The sequence below is a fragment of the Lissotriton vulgaris genome, chromosome 3_2, assembly GCF_964263255.1.
Source record: "Lissotriton vulgaris chromosome 3_2, aLisVul1.2, whole genome shotgun sequence".
NCBI lineage: Eukaryota > Metazoa > Chordata > Amphibia > Caudata > Salamandridae > Lissotriton > Lissotriton vulgaris.
Window position 1 is genome coordinate 102765241 of NC_141690.1, and position 23379 is coordinate 102788619.

The following is a 23379-nucleotide window of genomic DNA, read 5'->3' on the forward strand; positions in this document are numbered from 1 at the left end:
AGAGGAGACCGGCGAGGGGTGAACTACATCCCCCAGAAGCCCTTGCGGTGATCCGTGTCACCTGGGAGCGTCAGGCGGCGCTTTAAAATGGCATCAGCCCCATCGAGTGGGGGAACTTTTGCTGCCCTTGTTGCTGTTGCTCTGCTTTGCCCACGAGTCTTCTGCGGACCCCTGATTGCTGCCACGGACCCGCCCGCCTGTCTCCCGCAGCCCAGCTGCTCTGTATCCAGCTAGAGCGGGGCCGCCGAGAGGAGATCGGCGAGGGGCGAAATACATCCCCCAGAAGCCCTTGCGGTGATCTGTGTCACCTGGGAGCGCCAGGCGGCGCTTTAAAACGGCATCAGCCCCATCGAGTGGGGCAATATTTGCTGCCCTTGTTGCTGTTGCTCTGCTTTGCCCACGAGTCTTCTGCGGACCCCTGATTGCTGCCACGGACCCGCCCGCCTGTCTCCCGCTGCCCAGCTGCTCTGTATCCAGCTAGAGCGGGGCCGCCGAGAGGAGACCGGCGAGGGGCAAACTACATCCCCCAGAAGCCCGTGCGGTGATCCGTGTCACCTGGGACCGCCAGGTGGGGCTTTAAAACGGCATCAGACCCGTCTCGCGGGACCCGAGCGGGACGCCGGAAGAAGCCCGGGCCAAGGGCGGGCCCGTTTAAGCCCGTTAAAGACCGGGTAAGACTGGACTGGGCCACATCATTTGTTCTTTGATTCCCTGATAATTAAGTGTCATTGCACAATCTAATAACTGCATATCCCTCTTAATCACCACCGTGCTTAGCCATGACTAGAGGGACTAGAAGCAAAATGGCGCTGAATGCTGCACAGATAACTGGCCCAATAGATCTCTTTATTACCAGGACAAACGAGGCGATAGACCAGAGTATAATCATGCTGGAGCGTAGGGTATCCCAAGAACTGGCAATAGCTAGATGGTCCTCTATGGGACTTCTCGCTTCTGCCCAAACTCCAATTCAGCCAGGGACGATCACCCCCCTGCTACAGCCACCTGGAATTATAGCTGAGATCCACACTGTTCCCAGCACAGTGGATCTCTCTGCTACTCAGCTATCCCTTGACTCGCACTTAACTGACGATTTGGAAAAAACAGCCGATTTACACCAATGCCAAACTCTTGTCGATACCCCGGAAAAAAAGGCTAAAGGGAGGAGGGAGGGTGCCATAGCAAAAAGGGTGAGGAAAAAAAAGACCAACCCTAATGCAAATAAACCTATATCTCCCCTTAATATCCTTACATTAGATTCAAATCAGCCCATCCAGAGTTCACAAAATGTTAGTAACATCCCTTTGATCAATATGTCAGAAGTGCCCGAGAACTTAAACAGCATGGGGGCGGTGGGGGGTACGTGTAACACATGCAATACATGTGCATCCAACAACCATTTGTTAAAAAGTATGGGGGAGCTTCTTAAATGTCACTTGCACCCAGTAGAACGAAGCCTAATGAACATCAAAAACAATTAGCGAAGTTGAATATGCCACCTTTCATCCAGAAAACATTAGGCCCATCAAATGTAGGGGGCGGGAAACCTAAAGTTGTTAACACACCAGTCCAATCACACCAAACTGTCCCGTGTGCAAAACCCATACAACTCTACAAAGTCGCTAATGCGCAACCTGAGCTGAAAAGTATACAAGACACCACTCAGAACACATTAGGAGTTGGGAAGGCGACATCTAATACAACTCAAGATACTTCTCAGGCCACCCCGGGCCCGTCAAAAGGCCCAATCAAGTCGGCTAAGCCGAAAGCTACATCACTCATAACTCCTAAAGGGCCAGCGTTGCAGCCCTTGGGTGATGGAAAGAAGGGAATTAGATTTAGGCGTCCGATTCATCTCCCACCTGAGGCGTCCCCATTTACTGTCATTCTTACTGGGGTTCCAGAGCTGCCGGAAAACACAGACGAACCTTCCTGGTCCCTTCAAAATAAGGTACTGCAGTGGCTGAGTATAAATAGACCTCTCCAATCACGAAATTCCAGTAGAATCTCTTCGGTACGAAGAGTATCTTGGATTGGTGAATCAAGAAAAAGCATACAAGGTGATTGTGTTATAGTCAACTGTGAGGATCCCTCCACGGTTGAGTACATTTGCTCTTGGCCGGCCCTGGAAAAAAAGGGGGGGGAATGATGCCTATCGTCTCTCCTTTTTTACCCACCAGCGAATATTTTTGACTATGGAGATCCTCCAAGCTGGGAGGAGGGCCCGGATTGGTCCTGGAATCAAGTGGGTCAATGGAATAGGAATAGGAATAGGACCAGAGATTGGGAACCTCTGTCTTGGTTTCCCAGAAGAGAACAGTTTAATCTGGAAGGTTGGAGGGGCATTCCTACAAGAAATAGATACGACTGTCTAGATATGGTCGATTGACCACAAGGGTACCCAATAGGGGTCAAACAGGAGCATAGTACCTTATCCGCCTATCCTACCTCAGGCAGGGCACCCAACCCGTGTAATAAAAAACACTCCCCCTGTTATACCAGCCAAATCCTGCTAAGCATTAATTCTGCCCTTTTTTGGGCACCAACAACTTTGGCACAGTCCCCTTTACACCCACTGGCTACGGACACCACCCCAGAGAGACCAGACATCATAGACATCAATAAGGATTATGATACATCCCCCCAACATGAAACTAATATAGGTACCCTAAATACGATAGGGCACAGTATAGTTATTAATACGAGCCCACATCCACTGAAAAAAGATCTATTACAACCAGAGAGGAGAACCAGCGTGTTCCTAACATCATGGAATATAGCGGGTCTCTCCAAGAAATCGAAGGACCAAACATTCTTATCCTTTGCTGATAAATTTGACATCATATGTCTCCAGGAGTGCTGGGACCAGGAGGAGTCCCACATAGAGGGATTTAATACCCTCTTTACCCCGTCCACCCAGGGTAATCGAGGTAGGGGATCTGGAGCCTATGCACGTACGTTTCTAACCTGGCAAATTTAACTGTAAAGAGATTTGAAAACAAGGGGATCAATAATAAGGAGTGTAAATCCGTGCAGGGTTTTTCCGTTAAAGGGAAAGGGTTGAGTCTTCTTCTGAATAATCTGTATAATAACACCTTGAAAGACGAACCCAAAGCACTACTAGATGTTATAACCTATATTCTAAAGAGAGGAATGGGAGAGGCTGATTGCATTCTTATAGTGGGAGACTAATTGTCATCTATGCTTTCACAGCGGCTCCGACATTTGTGGCATAACATACTTAAAAAGGGAACCGAGCACGCACTTCGAACACACCACTTTTGGCAACATGCTAAATCAGTTAATGCATGACTGGGACTTAGGATACGCAAACGAACTCTGCGAGCCCCTGGCTGATTTTCAACCAACTTTCCATGGTCGAGGGTCAGGTACCATTATAGACTTGATGCTGATGTCGAACAATAAACAGGGCTCTGTACAGGGTTTTAAAACAGAAGATTTAGTAATGAGCAATCATTTTCCAATTAGCATTAGCCTTGATGAAGGCAACCATGATAGCCATGCAACAAGCCTATCTGAAAAACTATATCGCCATTCAATTTCCCTGTCCAGAAGAAACGGGTATGCCATTAAGTGGGCCAAGGTTGACCCTAAAAACTTCCTAAAGGAGGTAATCATGAAAGAACACAAGCACTTTATGACGTGCTTGGATCAATACCCCAATCCCCATATGATCAGAGCAGCATATGATAAGATAGTTGCCACAATAAATGACAAACTGACTAGGAAACGAAAAGATGGACAGATGACTAGATCGAACGGTTGGTTTAACTCTGCCTGTACTAGAGCCCACAAAGCTCTTTTGCAGGCTATAAAAACCCTCCCGAAAGACATTAAGCTAGTCAGAGCTGCTAGGTTAGATTACAAACAGGCACTCCTAAAAAGGAAGATTGAACTTAAAAATCTTGCCTGGGAGGCATTAATCAAGGCCAGTGCCCTCCGGGACAATATCGCATTTTGGAGAGATGTTAATGCCCCGTTTTTTGTAGAGAGAAAGACTGACTCATTGGAGGTAGCCATAGCTGAAGACGTGTGGGTCAGTTACTTTACAGCACTATATAAAAATGACGACTTACCAGAATTAAATTCTTGTGTGACATTACCACATATCGACACTGTACCCCAGTCTGAAGCATCACACATTTCAGATACCTTCCCATTGAATATAGTTTTTTCCCCCTTAGAGGTCGAACAAGCAATTCGAGAAAGCGCCAATTCTAAAGCTCCAGGGCCAGATGGAATTCCTATTGACTTATTTAAAGAAAATATGGAACTCTGGGCCCGCTTCTCACAAACGTTTTAAATGCCTATAGTCAAACTGGTTTTCCCCCCACATGGAAGGAAGCCATTGTAATTCCTATCTTCAAAAAAGGAGACAGGCAGGACCCTAAATGCTATAGGCCAATTTCCTTGCTCGACTCCTTGATGAAAGTAGCTGGGAGAGTTTTACTTACAAAATTGCAATCTTGGTCCAAAGTCGAAGGGGTTCTCTCCGAATTCCAATATGGGTTCAAGAGTGGGCTTGGCACAGTCTAGCAGGGTCTCAATCTGGCATTAATAACTAGCAAATATATGGTGGTAAAAAAAGGGAACTTGCACATGACGTTTGTCGATTTAAGCTCGGCTTTCGATTGCTTAAACCACAAAGTGTTATGGACTACCCTGACCAAGATGGGGATAGACCCAAACATGTTGAACTTTATAAAAGAACTTCACAGGGGTGCAGGAGCAACAGTCCATTATGGCAAAAACGGAGAACGCACCAAAAAGTTCCCCATAGAAAAGGGCGTTCGACAGGGTTGCATCCTTGCACCTTTTCTTTTTAATTTATATATCAACGAAGTGGCAGACTTTTTGACCAGTTTGGAAGTTGACTATCCTAAAATAAACGGCTCGTCGGTCCCAATACTACTCCATGCCGACGACGCCGTAATAATGTCACGAACCCAGGTGGGCCTTCAAAAGGCACTAACCGGCTTTTCAAACTTCATGGGCTCTAGGGGTTTGAAGATAAACATAGGAAAAACTTTCACTATGTGTTGTACTTTAAAAAATAAATCCAAAACAGACTGCAAAACATTCGTTAATCAGACAAAGATAGGCTTGACCAAAACTTTTTCATATCTAGGTATCACTTTTAATGACAGAGGAACATGGACCACAGCCATTGCTACACGCAATCTGGCCTTCTCCCGTACCATCGGCGCAGTAAAACAATTCGCCAAGAGACTGGGCGGACCACCCATAGACACCCTGCTTAAGATCTATGCAGCCAAATGTGTCTCTACTGCGACCTATGGGGCTGGTATTTGGGGGACGGCCGATTGCTCACAAATCCAATTAGCAGAAAATGCCTTTTTTAGATATCTGTTAGCTGTACCAAGATCAATCTTAACAACCATATGTCACAAAGAGCTTGATAGAGTTCACATAACAGACATAATAAAGATAACGCCTGTCATGCTATGGCACAAGATATGGTCCTCTAAGGATACAGCTTTCAGTAGGGATGTGATCCAAGCTTGCATGAACCAATCAGCGGCCAGGAAGTTTACCTGGCTTTCCTACGTTAAAACATTTTTGTATTCCATCGGCCACTCAGAACTTTATGTAACCCCCAGCTCATGTGCCCTAGTGTCGAAAAAATCACTAAAAGAAACCTGCCTTGGGCTATTAGAAGAAAGGCGGTGGTATCTGGAGAGAAACAAATCTACGATCATATCTCATCGTCGCATCCTGCATGGTCCAGGACTACATCCTTACCTGGCTTCGGCTCTTCCCAGTTACCCTAGGATGCTACTGACAAGGATGAGGACTGATTGTTTTTACAGGTTGATATCAATTCCCGCCCAAAATGACTGGTCTGCTACATTATTAAAAGGTCCCTGTGATGATGTATCTACTCAGTCAAACATTCACTGCATCTTTTTTTGTAAATATTATGAGTGGGGCAGAAAGAGGTATCTGCTACCCCTCTTAAAGATGTGGGGACTGAGACAATGCAAACCAGCTCTGATCAGACTATACATGCTGCAAGATGAACTTACTAGGGCCGTAGCTGTCAAATTCCTGAAATATATAGTAAGAAGTAGAGGCTCGATGGTATAATGATTGCACGATGGTATCACGCTGTACTTCTTTTCATCTAACTGTACATATTAACATCCTAGGTCTGACAAAGTGTTCCAATGACGGTTTGTAACGTTTTCTCTCATATTATGTTTTTATGTATAATAATGTATTAAACTGTACTAATGTAGCTTGAGGATGAAATGTTTTTTAAATCTTTTAAGTGCTTTTATGGTCTTTTAAAAAAAATACCGAATAAAGCTATCTTTGAATCTTGAATCTTGAGAAACAGAAGAATAAATGTGGCCAGAACAGGATTTGGGTCTGGATTTTCATGTTTACATAACAAGGATTTTAAATTGGCGTGAAAACATGTCCACATGCAACTGGGAGGCTTGTCTTGCGCTTAATCATTAATGAAGAAAATGAACCCATGCAACTACAAGTTATAACTCACATCTGCATTAAAGGGTTTGCGTGTAACTCTACCTTCCGGCCCGCCCCAAGCACCACACCTTTGTATAATGGTCCTGGGAAATTGTAAAGCCATAGTGCCCTGGCCCATACATGTCCTCTTTATCACGGTGGACCTCCATGATTAGGAGAAATGTCCAAGGACACAAAATTCTGGGAAAATCATGCAAGCAGTGAAAATTTGTTCCATTTAAAACGTAATGTTTGAAAAAATCATGACAAAGGATACAAGTGCAAAATCCCAGCCTCTGCAGTGTCTATAAGGCCTGTGTGATATATTATGTGCTCAGCGGTTTGTTGTAAATACACTTGAATCACTTGTACAACAGTTAGTTTCATCCAATTGTAGCCAAATTGCTGTTTTTGGTTTTATGTTAATGCGCTCTCTAACCGTGAACCAATGTATTATTTAATTATGTCCATGAGGTCTAGACGGCTCAGAAGTAAGAAACATGCTGATGACCAACTGTAAATGCCATGCCCTCTTCCATCAGCAGGTCATTGTCATTAGCTGCAAGAGAAGCACAGTCTAAGAGGGCCTTGGGGACCCGTGCGTGGGGTGGAAAAAACTCATGCAAACAGGTGAACAGAGAGCATTATATTTAAGCACAAGCTAGCCCCTTCACAGGGCACCACTGACATTAAAATAAATAGCCTCTCACCCCTTCATTCTAGCACCCATCCCTGACTCGGGAAATGTAGGGTACCAGCTTCTAGTCCAATTCAGATGCTCTATCCCAAAAATGAAAAATTATAAAAGGAAAGGCCACCCACAGCTGGAGCGCTACTTCTTGGTGACAAGGAGTCCAATGATACTCTAACCACAGCACCCTCAGCATAGCCTTTCAACCCGTTTACCGCGGCGGACATTCCGCCGCGGTGCGGGCGTTCCACGGAGGGGGCAGGGCTAAGTCGGCCGTTGGTTGTGCGCAGCACCCCAGAGGTAGTGCTCGCAACAGGTTAATCTATTCTGTGCAGCTCTCACCCCTGTATGTTCACTGTGCCACATAATTCCACTACACAAACACATTCCTTACTATACAATTCCACCTCACACAATTCCGCAACTAACATTTCCAATACAACCCACATAATTCCACATCATATACATCCACTACTCTCCAAACCAAAACACATGGGAAAAAGGCGTTGTCATTTACAACACCAATAACTCGAACTCTCCCAAATGTGAAACTTTTGCATTGCAAATGCTTGTTAAAGTGATCAGCAGTATTGATTGGGGACCAATTGCTGTAAAATGTATCAGTCAATGCAGCACCACAGTGACTACTCATATGTTTGGTAGTGGGGCAGTATCAGTGGTCCCGGATGCAGTGGCAGATACCAGGATTGTCAGGGCCACAACTGCTAATACCCTAGTCTGACCCTGCCTCCCTTTTAAATTAATTTGAACAGATTATCAGCTATGATTGATTGTAACAATGTGGTTAGTGCTGATTTCCGCTGGATACCTTACATCTTAAAAAAATACAAAATAAAAAAAATACTTTACCATCAATTAAGAATTGTAGTTCATAGAGTTGACACCGAAGCTCTTCAGCTTTAAAGTACTCAATTTTCATTTGGTAAAGAGGACCATATCTTAAATGCATCACACACTTAGTTGTTGAATCATAGCTTTTATGCATCTCTTTCCTGTGAAAATAAATATATATACATTTATTTGTTAATTGCTTATCTTGTGAAAATAAATATTTTAATTTGTGTAGCAGGTACCTAACAGTAAAGACAGGTAAAATATTGTTTATTGTTCTGCTTAGATTCTATATGATACTGTACTGTAGGCTATTGCACTTATATTTCAGCGGGGAGCATTGAGGACTAATGAGCAATAGTGTAATGAAGCATAGTCATTATTCCTCTATGTTTGTGTAGGAAAGTGCCCCTTTTTGACATGGTCAATCTCACTTGTTTCCTGATATATTATGTGATTTTGACTTAAAGTGCAGTTGCCAGATTTCTTTCCCAAAACTGTACCATTGTTCCACCATTGGCACAACTTCAGCCCCCCTGTAAGACCCTAGTAAATGGTACCTGGTACCTAGGGAGTGAAGAAACTCCACTAGGGCTGCAGCTCAAATTGTGTCCCCCTGGGCACCCCTCACCAAGATCAGGAAAATTGCCATTTCAAGCTCTGAGTCTGGTGCAGGCCGAAACAAAGTCGACATGGCCCACATCCCTGTGTGCCATGCCTTCGGACACTGCGTGAGATATAGATAAGCCACCCCTTCAGCACACCTTACACCCTAAGGCAGGGTGCCCCACACATGAACAAGACTTGATTCTGCAATATTAAAGTCAATTCTTGGATTCTGCAAGTGAACAGGGAAGCCATAAAGAGTACAAGGGCTGTACATTCGTTATTACACGTTCTCCATCTCCATGATGGCTTCACTGTATCCCCCAGATGTTTGGTAACAAACATCTCATCTTATCTAAATCCACACAAATTCCAGTGTCGGATTTATGAGAAAGGTCGCTTAAAATGTGCAATTCAACACAGCAAATTTAGAGTCGAACGATCTTCGTGGGACCCTGAATTGATCCGCCGATTAAATGGGCGGTAATCACAGTGGATTTTTGAATTGTATCCCCTGAAACCATGGACAGACTGAACTAATTGTCTACGACACAGCGTGATCTGTTCAAACTACTTCTGTGACATATATCTTTAGAATTCTTGTGGACGACCATCAATGGAAACCCACCACACACCACCGCGCCCAACAGTTGCCACGCCGCTGCTGGGGCAAGGTCCCCGAGGACCAACTGACAACCACCCTCGCCCTGAGACCACTCGCCGATCCCATCGACCCCGACACCGCCGCGACCAACCTCAAACAGTGGATCAACGACTGCGCCAACACCCTCCCCCCTCTCAAGATCTCCACAACTAACGACACCAACAAGAAAGCCGCCTGGTTCACCAAAGACCTCCGGACATCCAAGCGCACCTGCCGGAAGCTGGAGAAGAAATGGCTCCATGACCGAACACCAGACAGCCACACAGCCCACAAGAACGCCACCCGCAGACACCACCAACTCATCAAGACCACCAAGAGGACCGCCTTCAAGGACCGCCTAGACAACAACGCACACAACACCAAAGAGCTCTTCAGCATCGTGAAAGAACTCTCCAACCCCAGCTCCAACCCCAACGACATGCCACCATCACAGGACCTGTGCGACTCCCTGGCCACCATCTTTCACCTCAAGATCACCGACATCCACGACAGCTTCAACTCTGACACCCCCGCACCCACCACCGAGACGACCACCCCCGCGACCTCCACCCACACCAGCCGCCTGACCGCCTGGTCCACCGTCAGCGATGAAGACACCATCAAAACCATGAACTCCATCCACTCCGGATCCCCATCCGACCCCTGCCCTCACCACGTTTTCAACAAAGCCAGCACAACCATCGCACCCCACCTCCGGAAAGCAATCAACATCTCCTTTGAGACAGCAAACTTCCCGGAAAGCTGGAAGCACGCTGAGATCAATGCCCTACTGAAGAAACCCAAGGCGGACTCCAAGGACCTCAAGAACTTCCGGCCCATCTCCCTGCTCCCGTTCCCGGCAAAAGTGACAGAGAAGATTGTCAACAAACAGCTAACCGGCTACCTCGAAGACAACAACATCCTAGACCCTTCTCAATCCGGATTCCGCAGCAACCACAGCACCGAGACCGCCCTCATCGCCGCCACCAACGACATCAGGATCCTGATAGACAAGGGAGAAACAGCCACCCTCATCCTCCTGGACCTATCAGCAGCCTTCGACACGGTCTGCCACCGCACCTTAGCAGCACGCCTCCATGACGCCGGAATCCAAGAGAAGGCCCTGGCCTGGACCACATCCTTCCTCTCCGGCAGAACCCAGAGCGTCCGCCTCCCACCCTTCCGCTCAAAAACTACCGAGATCATCTGCGGCGTCCCTCAGGGATCCTCCCTCAGCCCGACGCTGTTCAATATCTACATGGCACCGCTCGCCCACGTCGCACGACAACATAACCTCAATATCATCTCCTATGCTGACGACACCCAGCTGATCATCTCCCTCACCGAAGACCACCACACCGCCAAAGCCAATCTCCAGAAAGGAATGAAGGCCGTCGCCGACTGGATGAAGGACAGCAGACTGAAGCTGAACTCAGACAAGACGGAGGTCCTCATCGCTAGGCACTGCCCCGGAACCCACCGACCACACACGCAACCTGGGGGTCATCCTCGACTCCACCCTCTCCATGACCAAGCAAGTCAAAGCCGTCTCTGCATCATGCTTCAATACCCTTCGAATGCTCCGCAGGATCTTCAAATGGATCCCCCCCCCCGACACGAGAAAAACCGTCACCCAGGCCCTCGTCACCAGCAGACTAGACTACGGGAACGCCCTCTACTCAGGAACAACAACCAAGATCCTGAGACGACTACAATGAATTCAGAACGCCTCGGCATGACTGATCCAGTTCAAGATCCTTACCCTCGCCTACCGAGCTATCAATGACCTCGGACCCAATTATTTAAAAAAACGAGTCTCAATATCCCACTCCATCAGATCCCTGAGATCCAACGACCTCCGCCTTCTGATCTCTCCCCGTTTTAGACTCACCAGAATGGGCGGCAGAGGGTTCAGTGTTATCGCGGCAAAATTGTGGAACGCTCTACCAATCGATCTTAGATTCTGCCCTTCTGAATCCATCTTCCGGGCCAGACTCAAAACTTGGCTCTTTTCTGGACTCTGATTCTTATCCTGCTGACTCCCTCCCTGCTCTTTTCTTCTCCCCCGGAGGTTCAGGTTCTAGCGCCGGGACACCCCCTCGGGGGTAGCTGTGCGCTCTACAAACTACATAAATAAATAAAATAAATAAATAAATAAAAATCCTCGACGTCCCCTGACGCAGCCACATCACAACATATCTGAGAGGCCTACACTGGCTCCCCGTCAACAAGAGGATCACCTTCAAACTCCTCATCCACGCACACAAAGCGCTACACAACACCGGACCAACATACCTCAACGACCGACTAAGCTTCCACACCCCCACCCACAGCCTCCTCTCTGCCAGTCTCGCCTTCGCCTCAGTTCCTCGTATCCGGAAAACCACCCCCGGCGGCAGATCCTTCTCCTACCTTGCCGCTAAGACCTGGAACGCTCTCCCTACCAGCTTATGACAGACCCAGGACCTGCTGGCCTTCAGAGGACTCCTCAAGACCTGGCTCTTCGATCAGTAGCAGCTCCCCCCCCCCCCTAGCGCCTTGAGACCTTCAAGGGTATGTAGCGCGCTTTAGAAATGCAGTGATTGATTGATTGAATGGAAGATTGGTCCGATTGATTGTTTTTATACAGACTTGTAACGCTGAAGTGAACTGTGAGTCCTGAAGATGACCGTGTTGTGACACAGCGGTCGAAACGCCGTCAACGCTTTTGTGGCCCAAATTACACAAGGACACATTATATCTGTTTATGTTGTTCCTTTATTGTAATATGTAATGTTTTTGTTTGCCACTTGTCTGGTTTGTGATATGTTTTTTGTACACCAGCACCTTGTCTTGAGCGTAACTTTTTTAGAGGTTTTTACTATATGTAATAAATAATAACTTTTGATATTGAAAATATTGAGCTTTTTGATTGAAGGGCTTCTGCATTTTTTTCTTTTCCTTCTTTCTGTTCCTTTTCATTCATTACTGTTTACAACTCTAAATTTGCTGTGTTGAATTTCACATTTTAAGCAACCTTTCTCCTGAACCAATTGTTAGGTGTATAGACTGATTGTCCCTGGTTCAGGGTTGTCGGACAGCCCTTGTGGTTGTTAATGAGTGTCGGATTTACTACACCCTCCCATCCAGACCTCTCCTAGCAAGGCACTAAAGTGCTGATATTCCTGGACTTTACCAAAGAAAAGCAATCACAGCGTCGTTCCTACGCCACAGTCAAGCAGAAGCTCCAGGCCCTTAATCTTCCCCTATAGATTGATGTTTCCAGCCAGTCTCAGAGTAGTCTTTAATGACAAAAGTTATTTCTTCGACACTCCGGAGGTGGCATGGACATAGATTACAGAGAAAGAGCCGCTTCATCCCCTGTTTACCTCTTTATCTTCACTCTGCGACTGAGCAGGCAAGCTGCATCCAACATGAATTCCAAGCCTCAGAGGCAACACACTCGTACCCGCAGAGGACATAATGTCAAAAGGGCAGCCTCACCATCACCCGCCTTGGCCGCACGGGATAGGTCCCCTGCACCTGTCTCTCCACCTCCTGTGGTGCTGGACCAAACTGTCAACCATGATGACTCTTTTATACTGCACACCACCCCACCCACCGCTCAGGCAGAGGACAAAGACCTTTCACGGATCCCCCATGCTCTGAAGGAGTAACCACCTCAGTCATTGTTGGGAACTGAGTGATGACTTTGGCGTCCACAAACTGTCCTTGAGTCCTGAACTATGCTCTTGATCCTGCAACATGGAAGTAATAGATACCCAGGGCCACATTCAATGATACCCTACTTGTACTCTGCAGACCTTTGCCGAGTTCAATTGACATCTCTATGCGGCAGCCTCGCCTTTGGAACTTGAGCCAGACTCCCACCTTCTTCAGGGGTGCCTCTCCCACAACTTTCCCACACCAAGACCCAGCTGCTTGACCAACCTATATCGATTAAAGAGATAGGAGCTGCAATTTCAGCTTTGGCCTCAGAGAAGACTCCAGGCCCTGATGGGTTCCCTGCAGAGTATTATCTGTCATTTAAAGACATCTTATTGCCCCGGCTCCACACCATTATGAGGAAGTGGCAAAGAAGAACTCCTTCTAATCTGATATTGATGTGGTCACAATCACAGTCATTCCAAAAACACAACCTCCATCATCCTCCTGTTCTGACTTTTGCCCACTCTCACTCATTAATACCAAATTCAAGATCTATGCCACGATATTGGCCACCTGCCTTAGACACCCTTATTCCCCACTGTAGCACGAGTCACTGCCTTTGACACCTCCTCGTTGCATTGGCCCACTGTTACGTCCTGTTGCCCCGCTTTACCTTGCTACTCATAGCATTTGAAAAGTCCTTTGATATGGTGTACTGGTGATACTTGGAGAAGGTATTAACAAGGGCGGGTTTTGGTCCGCGTTTCTGCAGACTTGTTAACGTACTCTATTCTAACACCATTGCTCAAGTACTAGTGAACGGTGTCCTATATGACATCTTTCACGTCCGTAGAGGTTGTCCCATATCCCCCTTCCTCTTTGCATAGGCAATTGAGCCCCTGGCCCACCTCATTAGATGCGATGCCTAGAAATGGGGATGGCAATGGGAGGGCACCCACGAAGACAGCATCGCACTCTATGCGGACAACGTCTTGCTTTACCTGGCAGATCCCGCAACAACAGTTCCTCAGTGCCTCTGAGTTTTCCAGATCTTTGGCGAGGTGTCAGGTTTACGTGTTAACCCCGCCACGTCAATCTTGGTACCCCTGCATGGCTCCAATGACTGCGTGGCATGGCAATCTGACATCCAGGTCCGGCGCCTCAGATTCTGTTAACTGAGAATTTGGGTAGGGCTCCATCCAGGGTTCACTCAGTCTTTTTACCTCAGTCTCTTAACCTTAACCCAATGCCTAAGAGAACAAAGAAGGATCACCATAGATGGCAACCCTTACAACTGAACCCAATGGGCAAGATAGATACTTCCTCGATTTTTATAAATAATACAGAACCTCTAACTGCACCTGCCTCGCCATAGGTTTCAAACTTTAGACAAGTTTGCCCCAGCATTCCTTTGGGGTAATTCCAGACCACGTCTGGCTCTCGTCCACTGTCAATGTGCCCCTATGAGGGTGGCCTGGGGATAATGTCTGCTATTACTAACTGGTGACCCAACTCCTAGTGATCAACAACTGGTTCTCAGGGGGGTGGACAGATCTGGCATACCAACTAGAACCTACATCTCTAGCATGGTGATGCTATACAGCTCCCCGATCCCTAACGCCATCCCAGCTCCAGGTGTGACCGGAGCAGTCTTCCTTGCATGGCGATACGCGCTCCGCCAAACTCACTGGGACACTAAACTTACACTCCAAAGCAACTGGTTGAAGAAGGTGGCTAAACTGGAGGGCTTTGGGAAATGGGATCTTATGGGCATAACACAACTGAGTGATATTTGGTCTTGGACTCATATACGCACCTTTCAAGAGTTTCAGAACACATATTCCATTAACTCTGCCCAGTTTTATAAATACTTACAACTTAGACATGCACTTACCACCCATGTCTCCAATAACACCTCTATCCCAGAGGTCAGCCAATTGGAAGCTAAACTCCTGATGGGTGCACTTGGGTAAGGAGGTGTAACCCAGATCTATCGCTCTCTCTCATTAAAAATGCATCAGACACAGTAGATCACCTTTGGACGAGCTGTGAGTGATGGCTGGGGCCCTTAGTAGATGATGATTGGAGTGATGCCATTATGGCCCCCTGATTCATAACTATTTCACCCAAATTGAGGTTAATTCAAACTTACTACCTCTATTTGGCCTACCTTACTCCAGTCAGACTACACTGAGCTAGTTTCCTTTTGAGTTCTCATTACCTGTGATGTGCAGAGGCACCGCAGACCTTTACCATATGGTATGGTCATGTTCAGCAATACACAAATACTGGACAGACATAGTGACTGAACTCAGCGCTGTGTTGGGGTGGGATGTTTTGCATACTCCTTTGGTTCTTCTCTTAGGAGTTTTGGCGGGCTCCGGGTGTCCCTGGGCATACCGATCATTCCTGGGCACAGCTACGATGGTAGCAAAACGGGACATAGAGACCAAGTTGAAAAGCCCATACCTCCCACCACGTCAAAGTTGCGCTAAGGACTAGACTGGTCCGCGATGCAGGAGAAACATGCATATGAAGTGAGAGGTTGTCCAGCCAAATATGAATGAATATAGGGTAAATGGCTGGGTCAAGTGGGTCGATTGGAGTGACACAATACCTGTTACGTTTCCTCCCTACCGCCTTCACTTGTAAATCTCTTCGATTTATCACCGCTTGTTTGTCAAATGCAAGGTATGAATTGTAATGTAAAATGGTTACTCAGGCAAATGATTGCCTGAAGAGACTGGGTGCACAGTTGGGTTAATGCCTTTACAATTTTTTAACAATTCTTAACCATGTGTGTCACAAACGAATCAATAACATAATCACAAAGGATCCACATAGTCAAAATCATGTATCCATCAGCATTTTCATTTTTTAACAAAGCAAAAGTATCACACTAATACAAATCTTATGTGATGATTAGTTGTACCCATCCATATATATAGTTATAAACAAACAAGCTTGAGCTTATAGCTCAATGTATGATACAAAATAATACAGGCATCTTGAATCAGGTTCCACTTAATCATGTAGCGCCCTACCCATTTTGGGACCGATTGTCCCTTCTTCAGGGGCCGTATCACATGCAGGAAACATCAAGTACCAATATGAACAATGTACAAAAATAGAACCAAGCTGTATAACCCTTCCGTTTAGCTGAAAACCGCTAGACTCGGCTGCACCTGATCAACAACTAAGGGGCCCATTAGGATGGCAGGCGGATCGCCACTACCAGTATGGCGGTGGCGATCTGCCTGCCATTCTTGACCGCCCACCTAACATTTCCCCCGCCATATTACAATGGCGGTGGGGACCCAGGCGGACGGAAAGGTCGCCAGCCAGTTTTCCGCCGGTAGGCAATCCGCCCGATTGCCTACCGGGCGGAAAAGGCTAGCAATATGGTGACGGTGCCTTGCAGGCACTGTAGTGTAGTTCCTATTTTCCCAATAGACCCTGTGCATTGGAATAACATAAACAATAGTATGGACGTAGAAGTGCGGATCTTCCAGGTCTCTATTGACTATGCTAAACTTAATTGGGTTTGTTACCAACTAGCTCAGAGGTCACTGGAAACTTTCTTGACTGAATAGGAAGTGATCAGCTTCTCTGGTACAGACAAGAAGGGATTCAGTTTTCCAACAACCGCATAAACATGACAACTTTGCTCCTTAGAATAAGAGTCAATCTCTAGAGTCGTGTGAAACAATAGACAGTTATTTTACTCAGTCAGTTTTGTGCAGATTACTTTCACCAATATGCAGAGAATAGAGAGACGGGCGTTTTCAATAAAAGGTATTATTTATTGAACAGTCTTTCTTCTCATACAAGAGAAATGAATTGCCACAATTGCAAGACTAGTTATTATAAAAAGTGCGTACAGTAAAATGAGGATTGCGAAATAATACTGTAAAAGCATTGATATGGTTTCTTAGCCATACAATGGTTTAAAATGAATAAAACATATATACATTCATATATACATTAGGCTAACATACTCAACTGGTGCTTCTAACTACGCCTACCCCAGTGTACCTGACCTAAGCCTAATACCTGGGAGGGAGTAAGTAAGTAGCAGTTTTAGTTAAGTTGGTTTTGCCAAGGTTTGCTTCAAGAATTCTCTCTAAGGGTTTAGTCAACACCATACCTCTGGAATAGAATGTTGGAGGTCTTGTATCTCCTTCCAGGACTCGATATCCCAGTCACTCGCAAGAGTAGGCTGGAAACGCCGGAGCTGGATTTTCTCGGCAGGAGAAAAGACAGCGTCTCTCTCAGCGCGTCGAGGAGGAGGAGGGGCAGCGTCCGTGGGCAGCTTGTATCTGCTGGGCTCTGTAAGGGACAGCTGTTCTGCTCCTGTGTTCACCACATCATCGCTCGCTCGTTAGCAGCAGTAGCATCGGCATCAGCGAGGCAGCAGCAGCATTTGCTTAAGGCAACGTTGGTAATATTTATACCTGAAAGGTGCCTTGTTTGACGTAGGTTTTTGGACATAAGACGTCAATAAAGATGTCACTAGGAAGTGATCGTCTCTCAGTGCTCATTAGAGTTCTATTACTAATCAAAACATAGCAAGCGGGGCTTTCCCAGGTTGCTGAGTTTTATCTTGTTGAAGAACTCGGAGTGTAATCTAGGAATCTTAGACAGTGGCTTCTGCTGTGTCATTTGCACTAATGAGCTGCAGAGGAAGCTGCAGAGGAAGAGATTCTGAAATGTGGCTCTGATCGTGTGAGGCCAGAGACGAGTTTCTGAATATTACATTTGATCGGTTATGCCAATATAGGGGTACAAGTGGATTATAGCCGTATAGGGGCATAAGGTCACAGTATCGATCGGGGTCCTAGATTAGAACGCGACACCCACTCCACGAATTTATGTCCATCAAATTACTAAAAACTATAGCAAAAGATGCATGTGTAACATTACCCACCCCAAAATACATATATGCATTTGAAATGGCGTATTTGAAATACATGAAAATATAGGTACTCTACGTCTTTAAGCATAGAAATCATTCAAAATTATAGCATATGCAATCAGTGAACGATTTTGCGAAAGAATCACACATGAAATATCTCTTAATACAGAAAAGAAGGGCGAGATAATTTCATTACATATAAATGCATTGCTGTAAAATGAGCTAGAGGCTGGTATTTATGTCTCTAGATTTACCTAAAAATAGAAGTTTCTGTTCTTTATGAATAGGTCTACTTTAAGCAAAGAATTTCGTGCCAGAAAAAGGTAAATATTTTGAAAAAAGTTCAATCCAAAAAAAAAATTGTTCATGGTGAACGGGGGAATAGAGTTCCAACGCTTTTCAGCAGTTTTTGTTGATCAAAACTGAAGGCCGAATTCAGAGTTCATGGGAACGCTGTGTGTCGGAATGCTTTTCAAAAGTTATTGTTTCTGTTCAGGGGAGAACATCATATCAGACAGGCTCTCAAAAAATTGGTCTACAAAATCAGGTGACAGTTCGACCAAGTTCGATAGTGCTGTAACTTGGCAGGTGTGAGAATGATTGCTATCATCAAAGTCTGGATCAGCAATGCTCACAGAAGGTCGTACCTGGGTGATGTTGCTTTTGTTTTTTGCTCCACTGTCACCACCTAGTCGTAGCACAGGAGTCTCAACGAATGCCGTCATCAGGATTGGTAGCCGCTGGGGACAACACAATGCGTGAGCCGTTATCGGACTTAGCAAAGTATCGATATCCATTGGTACTGCTGATGGAAGTGCAAGACAGATGTCCAACACGCACTCATCTCCGCATAGCATACATCGAAGCACAGGTAAGATGCAGGTCTGCCATATAGGTCTGAATGAAAGGAACCAGGTCATGTTTAGATCTCTCAGCCTGGCCAATCCAAGGACTCTAGTTATTCTGTCCCGGTAGCGCACTGCTAGGATTGTTTCTTCCATTCCTGCGGGAGTCATGTCTGTGTTTTGGCTTGCCATATCGGAGCAGAAGGGTCAAAAATAAAATGCCTGCTACAAGTCCCAAAATCAGGGGTATGCCGCCAAAGACTGAATGGACAAAATTGGGAATGATTCCCAGAATTGCTCTGAATGGTGATAATAGTCCCGTAAAAATGGTCTTAAATATGCCTGGGATGCCTATGGCACTAGACATGTTAAGAATTTGGCTAAGCATTTCTGTGAAATGCACGGGGCAATTTGTTGATAAAAGGTCATGTATCTCCGTAGCCGTCCTTGCAACTAGGAGATCATACGTCTCTTTTGATGACGTGATGGGCACTGTTGTCTGCAAAAGCACAGACTTCATTCTGCTTAAAGTATCAATTTGTATAGAAGAGAAATTCAAACAAGGCCATATGGGAGTCTCTGTGTCTCCAGGGCCGTTTGGAAACAATGCTTGCATACAGCATTTGACCATGGAAGTTACGCTTACGAGATAGGCTTTCCCTGGCAAAAGGCCACAACAGCTGTGATCCGTTATTAGAATGTAACTCCCATTCGAGATCTGCATAAAGAAAGGCTCTATCTGCGTTGCAGGTGTGACATGTTGGTGGCATGAAAGGTTGTTAGAATTTCCTTCACAGGTTCCGTGTAAATTAATACCCTGGCACAAAAGTATACCGCTTAGTGAATGTTTACCGTTTTCACCACTAAGAAATACATTTTTGTTGCTGTCACTGTAGCATGTGTGTGTGTATGGTAATTTCCATGCTGATTTAATGTATCCTTTACCCAATCGTTCATACTGGCCAGTAGGTATGTATTCAAGGCAATTTTTAAATCGGAAAGTTGTTATCGGAATTGTGATAATCCCGTGTATTATCCATTCAATGAAAGGACTTTCTGACATTGTCAATGGTAATCTCTCAAGTTTTTCGATGCTCAGGATTGTATAGTCTGTTCCTTTCTGTGCCAAGCTGATTTGTTTATCAGTAAGGTTAAAGATGGAAAACAATGACGTTGTGTTGATTAAACGCCAAGGCACATAGCCTGAACGAAGATTTTGCAGCGTCCAGCCTAACTGTACAATAGAACGCAATTGCGGCTGGCCATGCTGTAACATTAGCAAGTCTTTGTCTATTATATCTATGGCAGATGATACAATACTGTCCAGTGAATATATTCTGGAGGACAGAGTCATTAACCCATTGTCCACTACAGAAAGTGATTTTTCCAAATTAATACGATCAATTTCTCGTATTTTTTCAGCTGTTTTAATTTGTGTTATTTTCTAAGCCTCGTTGTAAGCCGCATATATACTGGTCGCTATGAAACGCTTTTGACGCTGTTTGCGTGGTCCCAGAATGAAATCACGCAAATCAGCACCATCTTTAAGTAAAGGTAAGTGTTGCTTAATTTCAGCCAGTGTGGATGCTTCTAGCCATTCAAGGCACAGCTTCCCTACACTGTATGTTGTTACTATCCCTGGATGTTGTCTCTGGGAGTATCTAGGGTCTTGTCTGGTCATTGTTAACCTCTGTGTTTTATTCAGGAATCTATCTTGACAGTTGTTTGTGTCAGTAGGCCAGATTAATCACTTTTTCCAATCAGGATGTGTTCTGTTTAGATGTAAAATTTTGGATACGTCTATTTCAATATCTGTTGTTGCATTTTCAGGTATTGGCTTTGGAATAGACGGTTTGTTAAGGTCTTTAATCTTAGCTAGGCCAAGACAGGTTGTTTGATGAATTGTGTCATTTAAGAACATTATTTGCTCTGGGATCATGCAGGCTCGAAATAAAGCTTCTATGCCTTGTACCTGCCACTCTTTTGTACCCCAGATGGTTTTTGTTTCAATGTTATTTTTCCAATAATCAAAACCAAATGTCATCATTTTTTCATAAAATGCTTCTGAATATATCAATTTAGTATTTGTCAGCATTGTTTTCAATCCTGTTTTATCTAACAGTTTATAATAAAACGTTTCTGCATCACTGGTGTTAAAACCTGAGAAGTACTTGAATTTCTCATAGAATGTTTTAGAGCTGCTTTTAGGTGGTGTAGCACAATGTTCCCATTGGTTATACTTTAAAACATTTCTAGGTTGTGCAGATTTATGCAAGTAATGATCACCATAATGTGTGTAGCAGAACATCTGCTCGTAATTAGATGAACCTTGTAAATAATCATGATCTGTGAATCTAGCTGACATCACTAAATCAGACATCATATTATTAATACTTTCAAAATCCCAATCATCAGAGAATTTACTAGGTTTTACAAAGTGACTTAAGGAAACCTTGAATTGATGAGGATACTTCAGGATCTCGACCGGACCATATATTTCATAGTCAGTTTTGTCCCATACTACCCCACCGGGTATTGAAATGGCTGTGACATTTACTGTTGACAGTTCTCTTTTCTTCACGTGGGATGATGTGTGTGGTTTGAGGACTAAGTTGATGTTCTGACTTGCTGTGTCCATTGAACTGTATTTTACCTCAATGAATTTTCCCAAACAAAGTACCATGATGAGCCAAAGCAAGAGGAAGAATACTCCTAGTCCGAACCAGAACTCTAACCATGGTGAAACAAGATAAATTTCCTTTAGTTGATGAAAGAGTTCTGTTGCTTTTTCTTTAAAAGTCTTTTTTGTTTCTGGCATGACTTCGGGGTCGTTTTGATCTTCAGAAAAGTTATCGAAATTGATGAAGTAGCCAGAGGCAGTTCTGTCAATTGTTGGAATTGTTTTCTCAATTTGTCTTTCGGTAGCACGTTCTGATGCCACATCATCGTAAACTGGTGTTTCATGAAGATCTGTTTCAATCTGTGTCTCAAGAGGCACGAGTTCCATGGCATTATTGCGTAGTCCTTCTCTGTGCACTGCAGGCTTATCGAATGTGATTAGTCTTTCAGTTTGAACCTCTTGGATTGTTGCAAATTTAGGTATTCTGTTGTTTCTCGGGAGTCCACTGGGCCTACTGTTGATTATAGGCCACATGCTTGTGGTTTTACCAGGTCGATTGATACAACTCTGTTCTCCTTTTTACCAGCAAGGGGCGGTAGTACTACTGATCTTGTTCCGTTGATTGCTAAGACAGGTACTGCTTTTCTGTAAGAAGGTCCAAATTCCTTCTTCACCGCTATTTTTTCTCTGACTAGATCCCCAATCTTTGGAATCCAGACAAGCCTTGCTGGGGCTGGTGGTGCCTCGTCAGTGGTAGCTGGCTGTTGCTTTAACTTTATGTTGCTTAAGGATTTTCTTGTTTCATTCAAGTCCTGTAAAACAGCTAAACGATCTTTGATGTCAAAGTCTGTTTTCTTATCTTCTACCACTGATACCCGACTATCTAAGTCCTGAATTCGCATTCTAGTTCCGAACAATAGTTCGTATGGGCTGAAACCTTGTAGAGAATTTCTTGGCAAGTTGTTTAGACTTAACTGGACACTTATTAAATGTTTGACCCACCCAGCACCCGAACCTAATACCTTCGCTGTTATAGATTGCTTTATGTCCCGGTTTTTTCTTTCTACCACACTGTTCCCTTCGGGGTGTGACGGACAAGAATACCGCAACCCAACTCCCATGCTGGCCATGGCCTCCTTATAAGCTCGTGAGCTAAAAGCAGGACCCTGGTCAGAATGGAACATGGCAATTGCGTATGTGCCAATAAAGACTCGCAGATCTTTTATAACCGTTCTGGCGTCAGCCGAGCGCTGTGGGCCACATTTTTTAAGTGAATATAGTCTTAAATAATTAATAGGACGCGGGTTTACATATAGACAGCATTACCCTGTCTATAAACGGTAACTGGGCAACAGGCTGGACTGGTTCATTACTGCGATCCCTGTGACAGTCGGGATAGTTCTTTACATATATTTGATGTTGCACGCTCATCCCCGGCTACCAGTATACTGATTGTAATTCAGTCAGAGATTCTTTCATCTGTATGTGCCTTGGACCTTCACCCATGTGTGCGTCTGCTATTAATAACTTTCTCCGGTTCGTGTTTGGAATTACTCTATCCCCCACTCCAGGGATTCGAGCAAAAGGAACGGAGTTTGCATCAATTACGTATGCATAATTGAGTGGATAGTTCACGGGTAGTGCTGCACAGTCGCCTTTTACGGACGTTTTTACTGCCAGCATGGTTTCCCCATCTATGTATTTTTCTGACCGCTTTTTTGAGGCTACGGAAGCCGGTTTAGTTGCTTCCGCTGTGGCTGTATTAGCCAATGAATTCCCTGCAACGTGAACGCCATCACGTTGATGACTCAGAGTGTGTATCACGTGAGTCTTTTGTAGTTCTTTCTGTAAAAGAGCTACCTGTTTCCAAAGCATTTTATGCTTGATTGTGGCACCTGTGTCATCTTTGTAATCATTTTCAATCCAGCTCTGTAACTTGTTATTGTAAGAGTTGACGCAAAGAAGGTGAATCGCACACGATTAGTGTCGGGAATTCACGTTCTGCATTTTCGAGCGCCATCTTTAAAGATCTGATTTCAGCTC

At 45.0% G+C, this 23379-nt stretch overlaps 1 protein-coding gene across 2 annotated transcripts in view; it reads right to left on the minus strand.

The window, feature by feature from the left end:
• LOC147725374 (uncharacterized) overlaps positions 1 to 23379 on the minus strand; it is a 2508159-nt gene that overhangs the window by 1842959 nt on the left and 641821 nt on the right. For both annotated transcript variants that reach the window (XM_086964051.1, XM_086964052.1), the window contains exon 7: positions 8078 to 8220. In XM_086964051.1, coding sequence (XP_086820177.1) covers positions 8078 to 8220 — 143 coding nt within the window. The remainder of the gene's footprint in view (positions 1 to 8077; positions 8221 to 23379) is intronic.